We start from the raw sequence: 21,600 nt of genomic DNA on the forward strand, positions 1-21,600 counted from the left end.
CTCATAAATACTTACCAATCAAAACGCATACAGTACGTTACTGTTTTCCAGTTAGTCTCCACCCATTTTCTCTAAATGCGCCACGATAAGCCCCCGGGGGTGTATTCATTACGACAATTCTGTTGCAAAACGTTTTTTTTAACGGGGCTAGATGTACTTGAATTTGTCCAATAGTTGCAACATATATGCAACTGTTTGACTAATGATTTACACCAAAGATATGTGTATAAACTAACCCAATGGGAACAAATGAGTCATAGTGGGCAGAACGAGCGAGGAGGGCGGCAGAGACAGCGCGAGCTAGCGATTTCCAATTGGCGCCGTTCTCGGAGATATTTGCATATTTCCGTTAAGGGAAACGCCTCTACAGTGAAGTGCGCGTGTCCAATAACTAAATTCGCCCTTGCACTCCTAACCAACGCTTTTTTTTATTTATTATTTTGGTACAGGGTAAAATTTATAAAAAATATAGTCCACTCTGTTCGTAACATATTTTAGTTTTGGAAACAGAAAACTGTATTGAAAGCAAATGTTTCATCAATGCGAAAATTATCATAATATCGACCAAAATCCATCTTTGCTCTATTTTCTCATACTGGGAGTCCTCTCATCAAATCTAATGTTATTTGTCACAAGCGCCGAATACAACAGGTGTAGAAATGCTTACTTACAAGCCCTGAACCAACAATGCAGTTCAAGAAATAGCGTTCATAAATTCAGAGCGATTCAGCGATTCGCGTTCAGAGCGACGACGGTTTATCAGAGCGACGCGACCGTTCATCAGAGCGACGCGACCGTTCACGAGGAGCGGTTGGATTGATTTGATCCGAGCGGTTCTGACCTCACAACTGCAGTCAAGCACCCAAGCTAACTGGCTAAAGTTAGATAGCTTCCTAGCTACTTCCACACACAAATGAGAGAACACTTCACTCGGACCATTTTTCTGGCCCTAACAGCGCTGGTTAGGCTGTTTTCATGTTATCCATAGCGTTGGTGACTAACTGTGCTTCTGGCAACAATTTAATGACGCTTTTTTTGCCAAGGTTTACTGACACCACACCGGCCATATTCAACGGGTGTTGGGTGTTCGTAAATACATCAGTTATTCTGGCTTTGGCTCAGACGAGAGCGCTCTGAAATCGGAGTAGATAGTCAGAGTGAATTTACGAATGCACCTTTAAACATCAGGTGAAATATGTGGCTCATTGTTCAATCTGTGATTATTGGTTGGATGGTTCGAGCCCTGAATGCGGATTGGCTGAAAGCCATGGTATATCAGACAGTATACCATGGGTATGATAAAACATTTATTTTTACTGCTCTAATTGGGTTGGTAACCAGGTTATAATAGCAATAAGGCACCTCAGGGGTTTGTGGTATATGGCCAATATACCACGGCTAAGGGCTGTGTCATAGCACTCTGTGTTATTTCGTGCTTAAGAACAGCCCTTAGCTGTGGTATATTGGTCATATACCGCACACCCTCTGGCCTTATTGCTTAGTTATACACCAGGACATGACCACCCACGTAGCCTAGCTTGACTTGTTTGCATGCGGCTGAATCTTATATAGGCTACCTGACACTACAAGCTCCACAACAAGCACTGTATGTTGCTTTGTTTAATTACTATCCTAACAGAGAACAGAGCGAAGCTATACTATGGAACATTTAATACATTCAGTGGTTTCAAACCTTTTTCCTTTTTTTCCCCTTAACAAACAACAAACATCAACAAACAAAAGAGGAATAGTCACATACAAAACAGCATACATACAAAAGTTTTACATTTGCAGGAATCCTACACAAACAAATCATATTCATTAATAATACTACAGGTTTTAATGAACTTTTTTTGTAATGTCCCCCCGTCGACTATCCGACCTAAAGATCACTGATGTAATGAGTTGACCTCCGAGTACCCAGTTGTCTTAAAGGCACCATGAATGTGACCAGGGACCAACTACTGTTTGCTCAGGTCTCCTGCCACAACAACACTGTAGCAGCCCACTGAGCTAAAGCCTATGGCTATAAGCTTGAGGGGAGCTAACTCAAGTCTTCAGGTCTCAGTAGTAAGTGTATGTCACTACACTACCACCGTGAACATGCTTGATTTTCTTTTGACCCAAAAAAAATGCAAGTCCTGCCCCATCCCCTTCCACATACTCAGACCTCCCGAGTGGTTACAGTAGTGATAATGGTTAACATAGATCTCTGCCCTAGCGCCAGGACGGCTTGGAGAAAACATACATGAAAGGGGAATAAATTAAAAACATTAAAAGAGGTGCAGTCAGACCAGTAATAATGGAGGATCGTGGACATTTCCTGTATGATGATCAGGAATGGATCAATAAGTTGATCATGCATAGGCAAATGTATCTGTGCCTCGTCTCCTTCACACAACTGAAAAATATCCTAACGCAGCCAGAAATAACAAAAATGTCATATATTTTATTCATTTAGTGAAAGGGTCACATGACAACCTAAACATAAAGTCTCAATTTCAAAGTGCAAGAAAATCAAACAGTACACAGTGCATGCCTTGAATTGTGGAGTTTCCACCACCAAGTACAGTATAAACGTGTAAAAATAGGATGCTGTTTATTAACAAATGTTTGCAAAGTCTTGAGCAATTTACTGTGGCATACAGTAGAGTTCCTCTTGATGAGTTTAGTCAGTTTATACACTCAGGGACAATTTTTTGTTATTTATTTTTTACACTTAGGAACAAATTTCATTCAGACCTGACAAAATTCCACAGAAAATAGCCTGCTGTTAGCTAGCCGAGCCAAGTCCAGTTCCAATCAGGTCCACTCCACCACATATCTCCCCAAGCTTCCAATGAGCTATGTGGTTGCATCAGGTTCTGTTGTCCAGTTTACTGAGGGTGTCCATTTTGGGTTGGCCCACAGTGGGGCTGTATTTCCTCTGGGATGGGATCGCAGGGAGCACCTGCACGCTCCTCAGAGGGTCTCCATTCAGCATGGGCAGGAAGGAGCACAAGGACGGGCTTTGGGGGATCCCTGGCCTCTGGGACTTGGAGGTCACTGGCGGCGGGAGACTCCCTTGTCCTCGACCCAGGGTGTTGAGAGGCAGGGACTTGGACTTCTTCACCCCTTTAGAGACTTGGTCTGGTGGCAAGGAGACTGCAGAGGGAAAAGCTTGTAAAGTGTTTGGTGATGTGTTGGCAATCATGTCTACAAGAAGGCCAAGAATAAGCTTCTTTGCATCCTCAATTTGTTTTCTATAGTAAGAGGACGCACCTCCACCTCTCAACATTAGTACATACCTACCTGTGCACTGAATGTGACTCTGCCGCTCTGGAGGGAAACACTACAGCCACCGTCTACAGACACTGCCTCAAGACTTGACCCAGATCGTCACAAAAGCTATGTGTAACCTCTAGTAGCACTAGGCTGGCTATACTGAAATTGTAGTGGAACATGTTGTATAGATTGCGATGCTGACAGTGATACTAAGATATGACAATACATCGCCAAGGATGTTTCCCTTACAGAATATAACATCAAGCGTTGTAGTTTTAGCACAGAAAGTAATCAAATTTATGCATGCATTCAGAGCTCTGAAGTTTTCAAGGCTACATAGTCATGAAAAAAAGTACTTACACCGGTGGGTACAGTGGTCACGAATGGGGGCCAAGCAGTTCCGTGTTAGGGCAGTCTCCCTCATGTTTAACCTGTCCAGAGTTAGCAGGTGTGTATTTGGAGCTGTGGTGAAGAGAAGTACATAACGTTATTAGCATGCACTTGGATGCATACATTGTGGTGATGTAAAGCAGAAGTTACGTTCCCTTGTTGAGAAGAATCATCAAAACTCAACTGCATAGAAGTTCACACGTTTTCTCATGCGTCACTCCCTTGCTATTTTAGACAGGCAAGAAAAACGGTTAGGGCTACTGGTTTTGAATGGAAGCGGACTCAAGGTGTGAACAGTGAAGTCAAGTGTAGCTATCTACAGTATATTATCTTAGCAGGATGTGGCTTTTTTGCTAACTGCTGCTTAGCTCTGGTGAAAGGACAGTGAGATGACTCATTTGATAACTCATGAGAATGCACCACAAGTTTATATGTTTCAGTAAGTCACACATCCCCTCTGCGAAACCAGACTGTTAGCCTCTCCTTTTTGTGAAAAACTCCACCCATCTTACCTCGTGAAATACTTAACTCATCCCACCTTGTGAGAAAACTCAACCCATCCTACCTTGTGAAATACTTAACTCATCCCACCTTGTGAAAACTCAACCCGTCCTACCTTGTGAAATACTTAACTCATCCCACCTTGTGAAAAACTCAACCCATCTTACCTTGTGAAATACTTAACTCATCACACCTTGTGAAAGACTCAAGTAATAATACCTTGTTCATTCTTCTGTATGTATGGGGCTTGGTGTGGGCAGAGGACATCAGTAGGTCCATAAGTCTCATGGTACAGTTTGTCCAACAGCCTTTCTGTTGGGGGTGATATCCAGGATTTGTGGGCCAAAATGGACTGATTGGACTCGGTCTTCCAGGAATGACTGACCAACGCTTGTACCTTCGGCCTGCTGTCAAATAAGTCATGCTCACTCTTGCTTTTCTGAGAGCGGTGTGCAAAGTGGTTGACCATCGGCCTCGTGGCTTGACTCTGCTCCACAGCACTCTGGGAGATGGCCAACAAAGACGTGCCCAGATTGATGGGCGGAAGACTTTGCGTTCGTATAGGAGGCAGTCCCTTGTAGTCCTTCGCCGTCCGGATGTCGAGTGGATTGAGTTTCTGCGCTGCTTCGACCGAAGGCCGTTTCCTGACTTTGGAGCGTTCGTTTTCAAGCTCCTTGGCCGAAGAGGGGTCAGCCAGACAATCGAACATGGTGATGATGTCATCCACCTCTGAGGTCTCCTCCCTCAGGTATCCGTCGCGGCCCAGATCTCTCTGGCGGGCGGTGTAGTGCTCCTTCCTCTTGCAGGAGAAGATCTGGTTGAGCATGCGGAACTTGCCCTCCTTTTTCTGGGACGGGTCACTCCCCTGGGAAGACAGCTGGGATGGGTCACTCCCCTGGGAAGGCATCTGGGATGGGTCACTCCCCTGGGAAGACAGCTGGGATGGGTCACTCCCCTGGGAAGGCAGCTGGGATGGGTCACTTCCCTGGGAAGACAGCTGGGATGGGTCACTGCCCTGGGAAGGTAGCTGGGATGGATCACTGCCCTGGGAAGGCAGCTGGGATGGATCACTGCCCTGGGAAGGTAGCTGGGATGGATCACTGCCCTGGGAAGGCAGCTGGGATGGATCACTGCCCTGGGAAGGCAGCTGGGATGGATCACTGCCCTGGGAAGGTAGCTGGGATGGATCACTGCCCTGGGAAGGCAGCTGGGATGGATCACTGCCCTGGGAATGTAGCTGGGATGGGTCACTGCCCTGGGAAGGTAGCTGGGATGGATCACTGCCCTGGGAAGGCAGCTTTCTGGCTGAATTGGATCTGTAGGCAATCAATCAATGAGACCATTAAGTCTTATTCACAACTCTGGTTTAAAATGGATGGCAGGCATTTTCTTTTCCAAGAGATTTTTGGCTTTACTAATCTGCAAATAATCGACATGTCCGACTGCACACAGAATTATTGCATGGCCATTTACACTTGTATTTAATGGAAACCACACACACACACACACACACACACACACACACACACACACACACACACACACACACACACACACACACACACACACACACACACACACACACACGGAATGCAGCGTTATTCAACCTGTTGTCAGCTGAGAGGAGCTTGATGCAGGCAGTGTGGCCACAGTACATTGCATATGTGAGTGGTGTGTTCTCGTTGATATCCCTGGGCCCCGTCTCCACCCCTAGTTGCAGTAAGGCCTGGACACAGTCCTCCTTCCCCGCTGCTGCCGCCCAATGAAGAGGGGTCCTGGAGGATGAACAGATCTTATTCTATCCACTGGATCAGCCTATCATGAATAGTGAAGTTATTCATGATAAGTCAATGAATTTACCAACCAGTAATGGGAAATTCCACGGTAATAGAATGACGGCACAAACAGCACAAACCAAATTTTGCTTCTGCACTGTTCTTCAAGTAAATGCATTTTTGCAAAATGTTATGTGGAAATTGTTAGAAGTAGTCCTTGTGTATGGAGATTTATGGTTTGTTTAACTTTACAATCAATGTTTTTTGTTTGACAAACAGAGACTGGAAACATAGACTGGTGGCATGCAATTTCAAAGAAAACAATGTGCTGCCATTTTTGTTACCGTTCGTCCACATCCAGGGCCTGCAGGTTGGTCTCGGCAAAGCGCGCCAACTCATAGAGGATGTCGCTGTATCCAGCGGCAGCGGCGATGTGCACGCAGGTCTTGCCGTTTTCGTCGTCGTAGTTGATGACCGAGGAGCCCAGGCGGTGCTCCAGGATGAGAGAACACATGAATCTGCTGCCACTCTGCCAAAGGAGAGAGAGAGAGAGAGAGAGAGAGAGAAGAGAGAGAGAGAAGAGAGAGAGAGAGGGGGAGAGAGAGAGAGAGAGAGAGCGAGAGAGAGAGAGAAGAGAGAGCGAGAGAGAGAGGGAGAGAGAGAAGAGAGGGAGAGAGAGAGAGAGAAGAGAGAGAGAAGAGAGAGAGAAGAGAGAGAGAGAGAAGAGAGAGAGAGAAGAGAGAGAGAGAGAGAGAGAGAGAGAGAGAGAGAGAGAGAGAGAGGGAGAGAGAGCGAGAGAGAGAGAGAGAGAGAGAGAGAAGAGAGAGAGAGAGAGAGAGAGAGAAAAGAATGATTCGAACAGCAGGGTTTTAAATCCATTGAATATGACTGTGTTAGCGGCAGGTCTTCAGGTCTCAGACAAGGTTACTCATCAACACAAGCATGGTTCACTGAACCACCTCTGTTTCATACAAAGGCCTGATTTGCGCTCAGAACAAAAAATCGAATGACTTATGTGTGTAATGAAGATATGTATTGGTTTCTTTAATGCAACAGGGCAGGGGAAGTTACAGTAGATGTGTGCTGACTGAGGAATAGGTCCCCGCAGTCCATTTAATCTTATTCATTGTGATCAAAAAGGCTAAACTCATCCTAGATCAGCACTTCAACTTTAAGACACTTGATACATACAGCCTCTGACCATCACTGCTATTAATAATTGCAGTGACAGTAACAACCTAATTATGTGGCTGATGAAGCCGACTAAGACAACTCTGACCACATAAGAGAATATGTTGCAGTGTTCTGTCCCACCAGACAGACTTCTTCATTTCAGACTATTTTGGGATTCACATGTCACAATACGGGCCAGGTGGTGGCACTGGTATCCTCAATGGGAAACAAATGAAAACAGAACTATTGCATGATCCCTGCATGGTTGCTCAGATGTGTGAGTCTAGAAGTGGATTCATCTTCACAATGCATAGTATGTAATGCACATGTACCTGCAAGCTTTCAAATCTACTCATGTAGAAGCTTTAGAACTAAATATGTAGTGTAAAAGCTTTCAGCCAATGTGGTTTCATATATGGTGGATTATTGCAAACCTTGAATGAAGCCAGAAATAATTAACAGACAGTAACGAAACTAAAATGGAGGGCTGACTCCTACCTGCACTACCCAATGCAGGGCTGACTCCTACCTGCACTGCCCAATGGAGGGCTGTCTTCTACCTGCACTGCCCAATGGAGGGCCCTCTCCTACCTGCACTGCCCAATGGAGGGCTGCCTTCTACCTGCACTGCCCAATGGAGGGCTGTCTCCTACCTGCACTGCCCAATGGAGGGCTGACTCCTACCTGCACTGCCCAATGGAGGGCTGTCTTCTACCTGCACTGCCCAATGCAGGGCTGACTCCTACCTGCACTGCCCAATGGAGGGCTGTCTTCTACCTGCACTGCCCAATGGAGGGCCCTCTCCTACCTGCACTGCCCAATGGAGGGCTGCCTTCTACCTGCACTGCCCAATGGAGGGCTGTCTCCTACCTGCACTGCCCAATGGAGGGCTGTCTCCTACCTTCACTACCCAATGGAGGGCTGACTCCTACCTGCACTGCCCAATGCAGGGCTGTCTCCTACCTGCACTGCCCAATGGAGGGCTGTCTCCTACCTGCACTGCCCAATGCAGGGCTGTCTCCTACTTGCACTGCCCAATGGAGGGCCCTCTCCTACCTGCACTGCCCAATGCAGGGCTGTCTCCTACCTGCACTGCCCAATGGAGGGCTGACTCCTACCTGCACTGCCCAATGGAGGGCTGTCTCCTACCTGCACTGCCCAATGGAGGGCTGTCTCCTACCTTCACTACCCAATGGAGGGCTGACTCCTACCTGCACTGCCCAATGCAGGGCTGAATCCTACCTGCACTGCCCAATGCAGGGCTGAATCCTACCTGCACTGCCCAATGGAGGGCTGACTCCTACCTGCACTGCCCAATGGAGGGCTGGCTCCTACCTGCACTGCCCAATGGAGGGCTGTCTCCTACCTTCACTACCCAATGGAGGGCTGACTCCTACCTGCACTGCCCAATGCAGGGCTGAATCCTACCTGCACTGCCCAATGGAGGGCTGACTCCTACCTGCACTGCCCAATGGAGGGCTGGCTCCTACCTGCACTGCCCAATGCAGGGCTGTCTCCTACCTGCACTGCCCAATGGAGGGCTGACTCCTACCTGCACTGCCCAATGGAGGGCTGACTCCTACCTGCACTGCCCAATGGAGGGCTGACCCCTACCTGCACTGCCCAATGGAGGGCTGACTTCTACCTGCACTGCCCAATGCAGGGCTGACTCCTACCTGCACTGCCCAATGGAGGGCTGACTTCTACCTGCACTGCCCAATGGAGGGCTGACTCCTACCTGCACTGCCCAATGGAGGGCTGTCTCCTACCTGCACTGCCCAATGCAGGGCTGACTCCTACCTGCACTGCCCAATGGAGGGCTGTCTTCTACCTGCACTGCCCAATGGAGGGCTGTCTTCTACCTGCACTGCCCAATGGAGGGCTGGCTGCTACCTGCACTGCCCAATGGTGGGCTGTCTCCTACCTGCACTGCCCAATGCAGGGCTGGCTGCTACCTGCACTGCCCAATGGAGGGCTGTCTCCTACCTGCACTGCCCAATGCAGGGCTGACTCCTACCTGCACTGCCCAATGGAGGGCTGTCTCCTACCTGCACTGCCCAATGCAGGGCTGTTTCCTACCTGCACTGCCCAATGCAGGGCTGTTTCCTACCTGCACTACCCAATGGAGGGCTGACTCCTACCTGCACTGCCCAATGCAGGGCTGTTTCCTACTTGCACTGCCCAATGTAGGGCTGTCTCCTACCTGCATTACCCAATGGAGGGCCGTCTCCTACCTGCACTGCCCAATGGAGGGCTGGCTCCTAACTGCACTGCCCAATGCAGGGCTGTTTCCTACCTGAACTGCCCAATGAAGGGCTGGCTCCTACCTGCACTGCCCAATGGAGGGCTGGCTCCTACCTGCACTGCCCAATGCAGGGCTGTCTTGAAGTCCTTGTCCACCAGTGTGGGATCCGCCCCTTTCTGCAGGAGAGCCTGCACATGCTCAGGACGGTTGTGGAAAGATGCCCAATGAAGAGCAGTCATGCCCTACAGAGAACCAATGAGAATTGGTCGCAATGCAAACTAGACATACCTTTCTAGAACACTGAATGTATCATCATCTTAGTTTATCACTCCTTATGGGTTTTACCTGAACACATCAACTTAAAACTAGGGCCTGGGCCTTTACCTTGTCAGGTGGTCAGAAAAACTCAAGGCCCTACTTATGGTACATAAGTGCGTAGATGGTAATTTATTCTCTATATTTAGGTCATTCATCATGCTTTCCCTCTCAGAGCTAGTATACTGCCATTACATCAGGGAGAGGCTCATTTTATATTATTCGCCATCCTGTCCCATGCCGGTACTGTGTATTCCCAGGTTACTATGGTATCACTGTTCAGTTTTCATACCTCGTTGTCTTGGTGGTTGATTTCACAGGCAGTCGATTGCTGCAGCAGGACTGCCATGAGTCTGCAAATCAAATCAAAGTTTGTGTTGCCAAAACCTGTACAACATGTATCAAGAGTAATGGTGCAGGTTTGATATTGACTACATTGCAGTCGGACTGCACAGAATCACAGATCTACACATCACCATAGCAACCAACCCAAATAAGTATTCATTATGTGATCAAGAATATCGATTCTGCGCCTCGCCTTCAAACTGATCCTCTGAAACATGCTGTTATTCTGCACTAACTGATCCCCTGAAACATGCTGTTATTCTGCAATAACTGGCTCACATGGGGGGGATTGCAAACATGGTACTAATAGGCGTGTCCAAATGCTACAGACTTATATTTTGTTGTTCAGTCTCAGCTGTGGAGTTGAGGGTAAGTTACTAAGCTACGCCTCTGCAATTCAACAAATTCAATGAGAGACCCCTCCTTTACTGTTATCAAGTCCAGCAGCTAATAGCTTTGCCAGATGGCCTGGGGGAGAAAGGAAGCAGGAAGAGAAAAAGTGCCTCTGTTGTTGTTGTCGACCAGATGCAGCACTGGGCTGCTGGATCCAAATCGACAGACCCTGTCTTCCCACATTCAGAGAGAGGGAGCGAGATAAGGGAGGGAGGGAGGGAGGGAGGGAAAGAGAGAGTGGGGGGAGGGAGTGAGAGAAAGAGAGGGAGGGAGGGAGGGGGGGAGGGAGGGAGGGAGGGAAAGAGAGAGTGGGGAGGGAGGGAGGGAGGGAGGGAGGGAGGGAGGGAGGGAGGGAGGGAGGGAGGGAGGGAGGGAGGGAGGGAGGGAGGGAAAGAGAGAAAGAGAGAAAGAGAGAAAGAGAGAAAGCGAGAGACCACTGGAGCAGCTGCTGCTGTCTTAGCATATCAAGCAAAGGTCTGTGGTCGCTATGGGGACAGCACACACATACACATACCCTGGTAAACCAGGCTTTCCTGTTCCAGTAAATAAGCTACTTAACTTGCAGCAGTCACTGAGCCATTAGCCTTCTTTTATGTATACAGCATGTTCAGTGTAACATGGAGACTGAGTGCTTATTGATACCGTCTGAGGGGTAATTTTACAGAGGTGGGATTTCTATTTCCTCAACTGGATGCTTGCTAACGCACTTGTTGTTCAGCATCTTTTATGCCATGATTACGACTATGACTCATTTCTCCAATGGTTTCTTCTAACACCATTGTTTTCAATGCCTACAGATGTAGGATCTTAATTTGATCTGAGATTTTTTTTTGCTGAGAATTTTCCTGCAAAGTAGGAAATACAAACTTGTAGTGTATTTTAGTTTTTAAAAGGATTCTAAAGTTTGTAATTTCCACTTGAACATTTCTGACTTGATTTGCCCTAACGAAAAATGTACCTACCCCTACAAAAACGGCCATTAATTATAATCCACATAATAATTCACATTTCCTGTTGCTGCAGGATCATTTTCCTGCTGTAACAAACTGGATTAAATGAAGATCCTACATCTGTACTCTATAGTCAGCATAATAGCTACACATTAAACATGTATTAAATTCATTATTTGCTAATGCTCTCACTTGAGGTCGATCTCAGCGGTCGCTGCGTGAAGAGGCAGGCGACCGTTTTTATCGGGGATGTTCTGCTTGGCTCCATTTCGCAGCAAACACACGCAGCCTTCAAGCCACCCCTTCAAAAGACAAAAAACAAGGAGGTTATCAAGGCACTTCTGTTTTTTTATGACAGAAACATATAATGTGGCTTTTTGAAAGTGCCGCTCAAAGACAATGCACAATTGTTTCTGACAATTTTACGATGCACTCTGTAAAAGCTTCCAGTCAACTACGTGGATGGTTGTTGTTCAGTAGAGTTCAGACTCTAACCTCATGGGAAATGAACCATACTCCTGACTATTAGGATGGCAAACATAGGGTCCTGCTTCCAGTACCTTGAAAATACATCCTTCCCTTTTAAGTAATCAATCACTGATGTGACTGGATTGCTTTCACTAGTCAACTGTGTCATGTTAGATTGTGACTATGCCCTGGAAACGAGGAAAGAAGAGGCCTTTTCAAAGCATTCAAATGGGGGCCCCAATGTAAAGTTATCTACCGATATGTCAGGTGCTGAACAGCCATATGTATTTGAGGCCGGAGATGAGATTGGAATGTCAGTATAATCAGTTTTGGACACAGAATTAAATAAAACACTTGCTATATCTATATAATAATAATTATTATTATTAAACATGTCACTTTACAATTGTAAAAACGTAACAAAAAATAGCGATCAAAACAAAACGAGTGAGCGAGCGGGTGTTGTGTGTTGTGTTGTGTGTTGTGTTGTGTTGTGTTGTGTGTTGTGTTGTGTGTTGTGTGTTGTGTTGTGTTGTGTGTTGTGTTGTGTGTTGTGTTGTGTGTTGTGTTGTGTGTTGTGTGTTGTGTTGTGTGTTGTGTGTTGTGTTGTGTTGTGTTGTGTGTTGTGTTGTGTGTTGTGTTGTGTTGTGTTGTGTGTTGTGTTGTGTTGTGTGTTGTGTGTTGTGTTGTGTGTTGTGTTGTGTGTTGTGTGTTGTGTTGTGTGTTGTGTTGTGTGTTGTGTTGTGTTGTGTGTTGTGTTGTGTTGTGTTGTGTGTTGTGTTGTGTGTTGTGTGTTGTGTTGTGTGTTGTGTTGTGTGTTGTGTGTTGTGTTGTGTTGTGTCTTGTGTTGTGTGTTGTGTTGTGTTGTGTGTTGTGTGTTGTGTTGTGTGTTGTGTGTTGTGTTGTGTGTTGTGTTGTGTTGTGTGTTGTGTGTTGTGTTGTGTGTTGTGTGTTGTGTTGTGTGTTGTGTTGTGTTGTGTGTTGTGTTGTGTGTGTTGTGTGTTGTGTGTTGTGTTGTGTTGTGTGTTGTGTTGTGTTGTGTGTTGTGTTGTGTGTTGTGTTGTGTGTTGTGTTGTGTTGTGTTGTGTTGTGTTGTGTGTTGTGTGTTGTGTTGTGTGTGTTGTGTTGTGTTGTGTTGTGTTGTGTGTTGTGTGTTGTGTTGTGTGTTGTGTTGTGTGTTGTGTTGTGTGTTGTGTTGTGTGTTGTGTTTTGTTGTGTGTGTTGTGTGTTGTGTTGTGTTGTGTGTTGTGTTGTGTGTTGTGTTGTGTTGTGTGTTGTGTGTTGTGTTGTGTTGTGTTGTGTGTTGTGTTGTGTGTTGTGTGTTGTGTTGTGTTGTGTGTTGTGTTGTGTGTTGTGTGTTGTGTTGTGTGTGTTGTGTTGTGTGTTGTGTTGTGTTGTGTGTTGTGTTGTGTGTTGTGTGTTGTGTTGTGTGTTGTGTTGTGTGTTGTGTTGTGTTGTGTGTTGTACAGTACCAGATATGTCGCTAGGGAGAGCGAAGTCCTTCCACAGGCATCCTGGGTATTGATGGAGGTACCCATCTTCAGCAGGAGTTTCACCGTGTCCACCTGCCTCCCTGACACCGCATGCATCAAAGGGGTGGAGCCTGCAGCCGGAGAACATGGGATGGATGGCACATTAAACATATAGGTGCAGTCCTGTCCTTTATCAGTGGTGATGTGGACTGCATCCCAATTCTCCACCCTTCTCCAAAAGTGTACACTGGCACATTTTCTCTCATGGATTTAATAATGGTGGAAAGTCTGAACTCACTTCAGGCAATACCTGATGGTGTAATTACTTACACCAATCATATGCTTAAAAAAAAATTCTGATCAGTGGCATCTGTCAATGAAGGATGGGACACAATGGAAAGAGGCCACATTACTAGAGCTACTGAAACCATGATCCCAGAACAAGGCTCTGTAGCTATGCTGTACTGTACATCAAGAAGACAGTTCTGATTCTGATGACTGAGAGATATCTGCTTCATTTGAAGCAATGTCTCCTTCTTTAATTAATAAGATCAGCTGTCAGCATCCTACTGCATGACAGATGGTCAGTGGGCCGTTGGGAGCTTGTCACTAGTACACTTTGACATACATATAACATGTAACATATATAAAGGCTTCATAAGCACTACATACAGGCTTCATAAGTACTACATACAGGCTTCATAAGCACTACATACAAGCTTCATATGTACTACAGTACATACAGGCTTCATAAGCACTTCATACAACTTTTTCCACATGGAGGTTGGAGGATTCACAGATATCCTGCTTATTCCACCTTGATTCCAGGAATCTTCCAACCGTGATTTCTGGAAAAGCAGGGATTTTGGTAAAGTTCCCGGAGTTTTCCAACCCTAGCAGTTCATACCTTCACCATCACAGTACTCCAAAATGGAGGGATCCTCCCGTATGGTTGCTGTTAATGTGTTGACGTCCCCATTGGCGGCTGCTTGGTAAACAACGTTAAGATCCACTTCTTCAGCAGAATCTATAGGAGCCAGGGATACAAATACAATGTGGTTATACATATATCAATGTGGGTATATATATCAATGTGGTTCTACAGTAAATATATCAATGTGGTTATACAGTACATATATCAATGTGGTTATACAGTAAATATATCAATTTGGTTATACATACATCAATGTCAATATAATCTTTTTTATGAATAGATGGAGTGTGCTCAATTTGGATTATATACTGTAAGTCGTGGAATAACTCATGCAAGAAACACAAAAATATTGACTAATGTATAGAATGTGATACAGTATATGAATGGATGTAGACCATTGGGAAGAAACCCTCAACACAGCCATTTTGAGGACTGTTGAATTTGGAATGTGTATTTGTTTACATAGTGTTGTGCACATTGGAACTTGAGGACGTATGCTCTTCGTAAGGACCAGTAGATCTAGACCTGTAGGTGCATGTAAACTTTATATGAACTTTACACGCTTAGACAAAAAAGGGTTCTTCGTTTGTCCCCAAAGGATAACCGTTTTTTTGGTTCCAGGTAGAACCCTTTGGTGGTGAAAAAGGTTCTACTAAGGGGGAAATTATGGTTCCAGGTAGCACCATCTTTTCTAAGTGCCATGTCATGGACATGGCTCATAGGTGAGGCAGGACATCCCTCCGTTAATATATTGAGGGAATCTTTCTTTTCTCATTGATTGATTAAGAGGGAATATATCATGCAATCCATCAAATCATTACATTGAAGTCAGTCCGGGAAATCCACTGGCATGACACAATCTGGCTCAATCTGGCTCAACCTCCACAACCTCCACAACACAACCTCCACAACACCACCACAACCTCTCCACAACATCACCACAACCTCCACAACACCACCACAACCTCTCCACAACATCACCACAACCTCCACAACACCACCACAACCTCTCCACAACACCACCACAACCTCTCCGCAACACCACCACAACCTCCACAACACCATCACAACCTCCACAACACCACCACAACCTCTCCACAACACCACCACAATCTCCACAACACCACCACAACCTCTCCACAACACCACCACAACACCACCACAACCTCTCCAGAACACCACCACAACCTCCACAACACAACCACAACACCACCACAACCTCCACAACACAACCACAACACCACCACAACCTCTCCACAACACCACCCCAACCTCTCCGCAACACCACCACAACCTCCACAACACAACCACAACCTCTCCACAACACTACCACAACCTCCACAACACAACCACAACACCACCACAACCTCTCCACAACACCACCACAACCTCCACAACACCACCACAACCTCTCCACAACACCACCACAACCTCTCCACAACACCACCACAACCTCCACAACCTCTCCACAACACCACCACAACCTCCACAACACCACCACAACCTCCACAACACCACCACAACCTCTCCACAACACCACCACAACCTCTCCACAACACCACCACAACCTCCATAACCTCTCCACAACACCACCACAACCTCCACAACACCACCATAACCTCTCCACAACACCACCACAACCTCCACAACACCACCACAATCTCTCCGCAACACCACCACAACCTCCACAACACAACCACAACACCACCACAACACCACCACAACCTCCACAACACCACCACAACCTCTCCACAACACCACCACAACCTCTCCACAACACCACCACAACCTCTCCACAACACCACCACAACCTCTCCACAATACCACCACAACCTCCACAACACCACCACAACCTCTCCACAACACCACCACAACCTCTCCACAATACCACCACAACCTCCACAACACCACCACAACCTCTCCACAACACCACCACAACCTCCACAACACCACCACAACACCACCACAACCTCTCCACAACACCACCACAACCTCCACAACACCACCACAACACCACCACAACCTCCACAACACCACCACAACCTCCACAACACCACCACAACCTCCACAACACAACACCACCACAACCTCCACAACACCACCACAACCTCCACAACACCACCACAACCACCACAACACAACACCACCACAACCTCCACAACACCACCACAACCTCTCCACAACACCACCACAACACCACCACAACCTCCACAACACCACCACAACCTCTCCACAACACCACCCCAACACCACCACAACCTCTCCACAACACCACCACAACACCACCACAACCACCACAACACAACCACAACCTCCACAACACCACCACAACCTCCACAACACAGGACCGTGGAGGGGAGGATGGCTCATAATAATGGTTGGAAGGGAGTGAATGGAATGGTATCAAACACATGGAAACCATGGAAACCATGTGTTTGATGAGTTCGATACCATTCCATGTATTCCGTTCCAGCCATTACTATGAGCCCGTCCTCCCCAAATAAGGTGCCACCAACCTCAACATTCCTGATTCCACAGCCAATGTGTGCTACTCTTTCCTTGGCCCCAGGGTGTCATATTGACATCAGTCCATTTCAAATTGGAATTCCAATCATAGAAATATGATTCATAGAAATATAAGGAGTGGAATGGCCTACAAATGAAGGTTCCCCTAGATCTACTATCTCTAACTAGGAAGATAAAATAGAGCTCTTGCTTGATAATCTTCCCAGGACTCTGGAAAGACACCATTCAATACCAAGGGGTAATCATCCTAGGACTCTGGACAGTTATTGTGAATGGGATTGCAGTACCTAGTTATTGTGAATGGGAATGCAGTACCTAGTTATTGTGAATGGGAGTGCAGTACCTAGTTATTGTGAATGAGAATGCAGTACCTAGTTATGGTGAATGGGAGTACAGTACCTAGTTATTGTGAATGGGAATGCAGTACCTAGTTATTGTGAATGGGAATGCAGTACCTAGTTATTGTGAATGGGAATGCAGTACCTAGTTATTGTGAATGGGAATGCAGTACCTAGTTATGGTGAATGGGAATGCAGTCCTAGTTATTGTGAATGGGAATGCAGTACCTAGTTATTGTGAATGAGAATGCAGTACCTAGTTATTGTGAATGGGAATGCAGTCCTAGTTATTGTGAATGGGAATGCAGTACCTAGTTATTGTGAATGGGAATGCAGTACCTAGTTATTGTGAATGGGAATGCAGTACCTAGTTATTGTGAATGGGAGTACAGTACCTAGTTATTGTGAATGGGAATGCAGTCCTAGTTATTGTGAATGGGAATGCAGTACCTAGTTATTGTGAATGGGAATGCAGTACCTAGTTATTGTGAATGGGAATGCAGTACCTAGTTATTGTGAATGGGAATGCAGTACCTAGTTATTGTGAATGGGAATGCAGTACCTAGTTATTGTGAATGGGAATGCAGTACCTAGTTATTGTGAATGAGAATGCAGTCCTAGTTATTGTGAATGGGAATGCAGTACCTAGTTATTGTGAATGGGAATGCAGTCCTAGTTATTGTGAATGGGAATGCAGTACCTAGTTATTGTGAATGAGAATGCAGTACCTAGTTGTTGTGAATGGGAATGCAGTACCTAGTTATTGTGAATGGGAATGCAGTCTTAGTTATTGTGAATGGGAATGCAGTCCTAGTTATTGTGAATGGGAATGCAGTACCTAGTTATTGTGAATGGGAATGCAGTACCTAGTTGTTGTGAATGGGAATGCAGTCCTAGTTATTGTGAATGGGAATGCAGTCCTAGTTATTGTGAATGGGAGTGCAGTACCTAGTTATTGTGAATGGGAATGCAGTCCTAGTTATTGTGAATGGGAATGCAGTACCTAGTTATTGGTAATGGGAGTGCAGTACCTAGTTATTGTGAATGGGAATGCAGTCCTAGTTATTGTGAATGGGAATGCAGTACCTAGTTATTGTGAATGGGAATGCAGTACCTAGTTATTGTGAATGGGAGTACAGTACCTAGTTATTGAGAATGGGAATGCAGTCCTAGTTATTGTGAATGGGAATGCAGTCCTAGTTATTGTGAATGGGAATGCAGTACCTAGTTATTGTGAATGGGAATGCAGTACCTAGTTATTGTGAATGGGAATGCAGTACCTAGTTATTGTGAATGGGAATGCAGTACCTAGTTATTGTGAATGGGAGTACAGTACCTAGTTATTGTGAATGGGAATGCAGTACCTAGTTGTTGTGAATGGGAGTGCAGTACCTAGTTATTGTGAATGGGAATGCAGTACCTAGTTATTGTGAATGGGAATGCAGTACCTAGTTATTGTGAATGGGAATGCAGTACCTAGTTATTGTGAATGGGAGTGCAGTACCTAGTTATTGTGAATGGGAGTGCAGTACCTAGTTATTGTGAATGGGAATGCAGTACCTAGTTATTGTGAATGGGAATGCAGTACCTAGTTGTTGTAAATGGGAGTACAGTCCCTAGTTATTGTGAATGGGAATGCAGTACCTAGTTATTGTGAATGGGAATGCAGTACCTAGTTATTGTGAATGGGAATGCAGTACCTAGTTATTGTGAATGGGAGTACAGTACCTAGTTATTGTGAATGGGAATGCAGTACCTAGTTATTGTGAATGGGAATGCAGTACCTAGTTATTGTGAATGGGAATGCAGTACCTAGTTATTGTGAATGGGAATGCAGTACCTAGTTATTGTGAATGGGAATGCAGTACCTAGTTATTGTGAATGGGAATGCAGTACCTAGTTATTGTGAATGGGAATGCAGTACCTAGTTATTGTGAATGGGAATGCAGTCCTAGTTATTGTGAATGGGAATGCAGTACCTAGTTATTGTGAATGGGAATGCAGTACCTAGTTATTGTGAATGGGAATGCAGTACCTAGTTATTGTGAATGGGAATGCAGTACCTAGTTATTGTGAATGGGAATGCAGTACCTAGTTATTGTGAATGGGAATGCAGTACCTAGTTATTGTGAATGGGAATGCAGTACCTAGTTATTGTGAATGGGAATGCAGTCCTAGTTATTGTGAATGGGAATGCAGTACCTAGTTATTGTGAATGGGAATGCAGTACCTAGTTATTGTGAATGGGAGTGCAGTACCTAGTTATTGAGAATGGGAATGCAGTACCTAGTTATTGTGAATGGGAATGCAGTTGTGGGAATGCAGTCCTAGTTATTGTGAATGGGAATGCAGTACCTAGTTATTGTGAATGGGAATGCAGTACCTAGTTATTGTGAATGGGAATGCAGTACCTAGTTATTGTGAATGGGAGTACAGTACCTAGTTATTGTGAATGGGAATGCAGTACCTAGTTGTTGTGAATGGGAGTGCAGTACCTAGTTATTGTGAATGGGAATGCAGTACCTAGTTATTGTGAATGGGAATGCAGTACCTAGTTATTGTGAATGGGAGTGCAGTACCTAGTTATTGTGAATGGGAGTGCAGTACCTAGTTATTGTGAATGGGAGTGCAGTACCTAGTTATTGTGAATGGGAATGCAGTACCTAGTTATTGTGAATGGGAATGCAGTACCTAGTTGTTGTAAATGGGAGTACAGTCCCTAGTTATTGTGAATGGGAATGCAGTACCTAGTTATTGTGAATGGGAGTGCAGTACCTAGTTATTGTGAATGGGAGTGCAGTACCTCTCGCTGCAAGATTTCCTCTAACCCGTGGTGTATTCAACGTAGAATCCACTTAGAGGGTTAAAAAAGGGTTCTCCACATAGAGGTATAAAATCTTTTCATTTAAGACCACACTTTATGGATAAGGTCCCTCCACACTAGATCTCTACACACTAGATCCCTTCACACTAGATCCCTACACACTAGATCCCTTCACACTAGATCCCTTCACAGTAGATCCCTTCACACTAGATCCCTTCACAGTAGATCCCTTCACACTAGATCCCTACACACTAGGTCCCTACACGCTAGATCTTGTTAGCTAGTCATCCCACACAACAGCCATAAACCCAACATCTACTCATCATGATGCCAAAACCAAGTAGAGAGAACACAGCATTTCCATGGCAACAGCGGGATCGACATCGCTCCCCATCTCCCTCTCTCCCTCTCTCCCTCTCTCTCTCTCTCTCCCCTGTTCCAGTTCCTCTTCCTTATTGTGATATGTAACATCCAACACTGGTTGCCTGCTTGCTTACCTTTCTGCTGGTCAAACACAGATGACGCGCTGAACTCCATGGTCAAACTAAAACATCATCATCTGTCCAAAATCAACACTGAGACGAGAGACTAGAGAAGCACATTTGCCTCTGTTGAAAACCTCCCTCACACTGTAGCCCAAGACATCGCTCATCTACTTCTCCTCCTCCTCTTCCCCCTCTTCTCTCACGTCTTCTACTGCCTTGAAGAGGGTTACATGACCAATATAAATCCTCATCCATCCATCACAGGAAAGAAGAGAGGAGAGAGAAGAATTCCCCCAAGACAGTCTTGTGTTGTCAATTACAGATCTTTGAGAAGGAGATTCCCCCTGTTTCTCGCTTCTTTTCCCCACTGAGGAGCGAGGGATAAACGGAAGGAGGGATGGAGAAATCAATCATCCATTGTCAGAGACAGCACAGAGCAGAGTGGAGGTAGGGTGGAGGCTATAGCAGCAGCTTGCCTAGCCAGGCGATGGAGGGAGAGAGATGTACAGTATGAATGAAAAGATTCACGACTGGAGTCTCACTGAGCATGTGCAAGACAGAGAGTCAAAATGCACCCTGCCAGTGGTGACTGGGGATGTTTTCATTGTGGAGCCACTGACAGACTGGGCGACACACTCCCGAGTCACAGGCAGCCAGCCAGCCAGCCAGCCACACAGCTACCCAGGCTGCATTAGTATGCACCTGAACCACACGGCCCCCATCGAGAGGCTATTTTAAGGCCTCTATTCAGAGGCAGAGTGCTTGGCGTCTGCCAGTTGACAGACGCTAAGCACCAGGAAGTGTCCTTTGATAATGTTGTGTATCCTAGATACTCACTGGATTTAAAAGAGCAGTTTGTATTGACAAGATGAAAAGGGGATCAAATAAAATAAAATGTTATCAGTCGCTTACGCACATATTTTACAGATGTTATCGCAGGTGCAGCGAAATGTTTATGTTTCCAGCTTCAACGGTGCAGTACTACCTAACAATACAAAAACAATACGCACAAATCCCCAAAATTGAAAGAACTTAAGAAATATCAGAAGGAGCGATATCCGAGTCCGGGAGAAGTGAAAAGAAAGGGAAAATACATTTTCAATGTTTCTTTTTTTCAAGTTGAAAAGCTTCTCTCAGCCAATCCTCTTTAGGCAGGATAGAGAATGTAACATTCTTTGGGGGGGAATATTCATGATTTGCTA

At 45.6% G+C, this 21,600-nt stretch overlaps 1 protein-coding gene across 1 annotated transcript; it reads right to left on the reverse strand.

The window, feature by feature from the left end:
* Positions 1-2,429: 2,429 nt before the first annotated feature.
* On the reverse strand, positions 2,430-21,043 carry ankrd55 (ankyrin repeat domain 55). Its single transcript, XM_014144666.2, has 11 exons — positions 20,411-21,043; positions 14,199-14,318; positions 13,292-13,422; positions 11,544-11,653; positions 9,956-10,016; positions 9,462-9,590; positions 6,275-6,459; positions 5,763-5,930; positions 4,375-5,471; positions 3,625-3,726; positions 2,430-3,144 (listed from the first exon to the last, which is right to left on the reverse strand). Exons 1-11 carry the CDS (start codon positions 20,448-20,450, stop codon positions 2,858-2,860), a joined length of 2,430 nt encoding a protein of 809 aa, XP_014000141.1. The 5' UTR covers positions 20,451-21,043; the 3' UTR covers positions 2,430-2,857.
* Positions 21,044-21,600: the final 557 nt, after the last annotated feature.

Source organism: Salmo salar, chromosome ssa01 (genome assembly GCF_905237065.1).
Source record: "Salmo salar chromosome ssa01, Ssal_v3.1, whole genome shotgun sequence".
Lineage (NCBI taxonomy): Eukaryota > Metazoa > Chordata > Actinopteri > Salmoniformes > Salmonidae > Salmo > Salmo salar.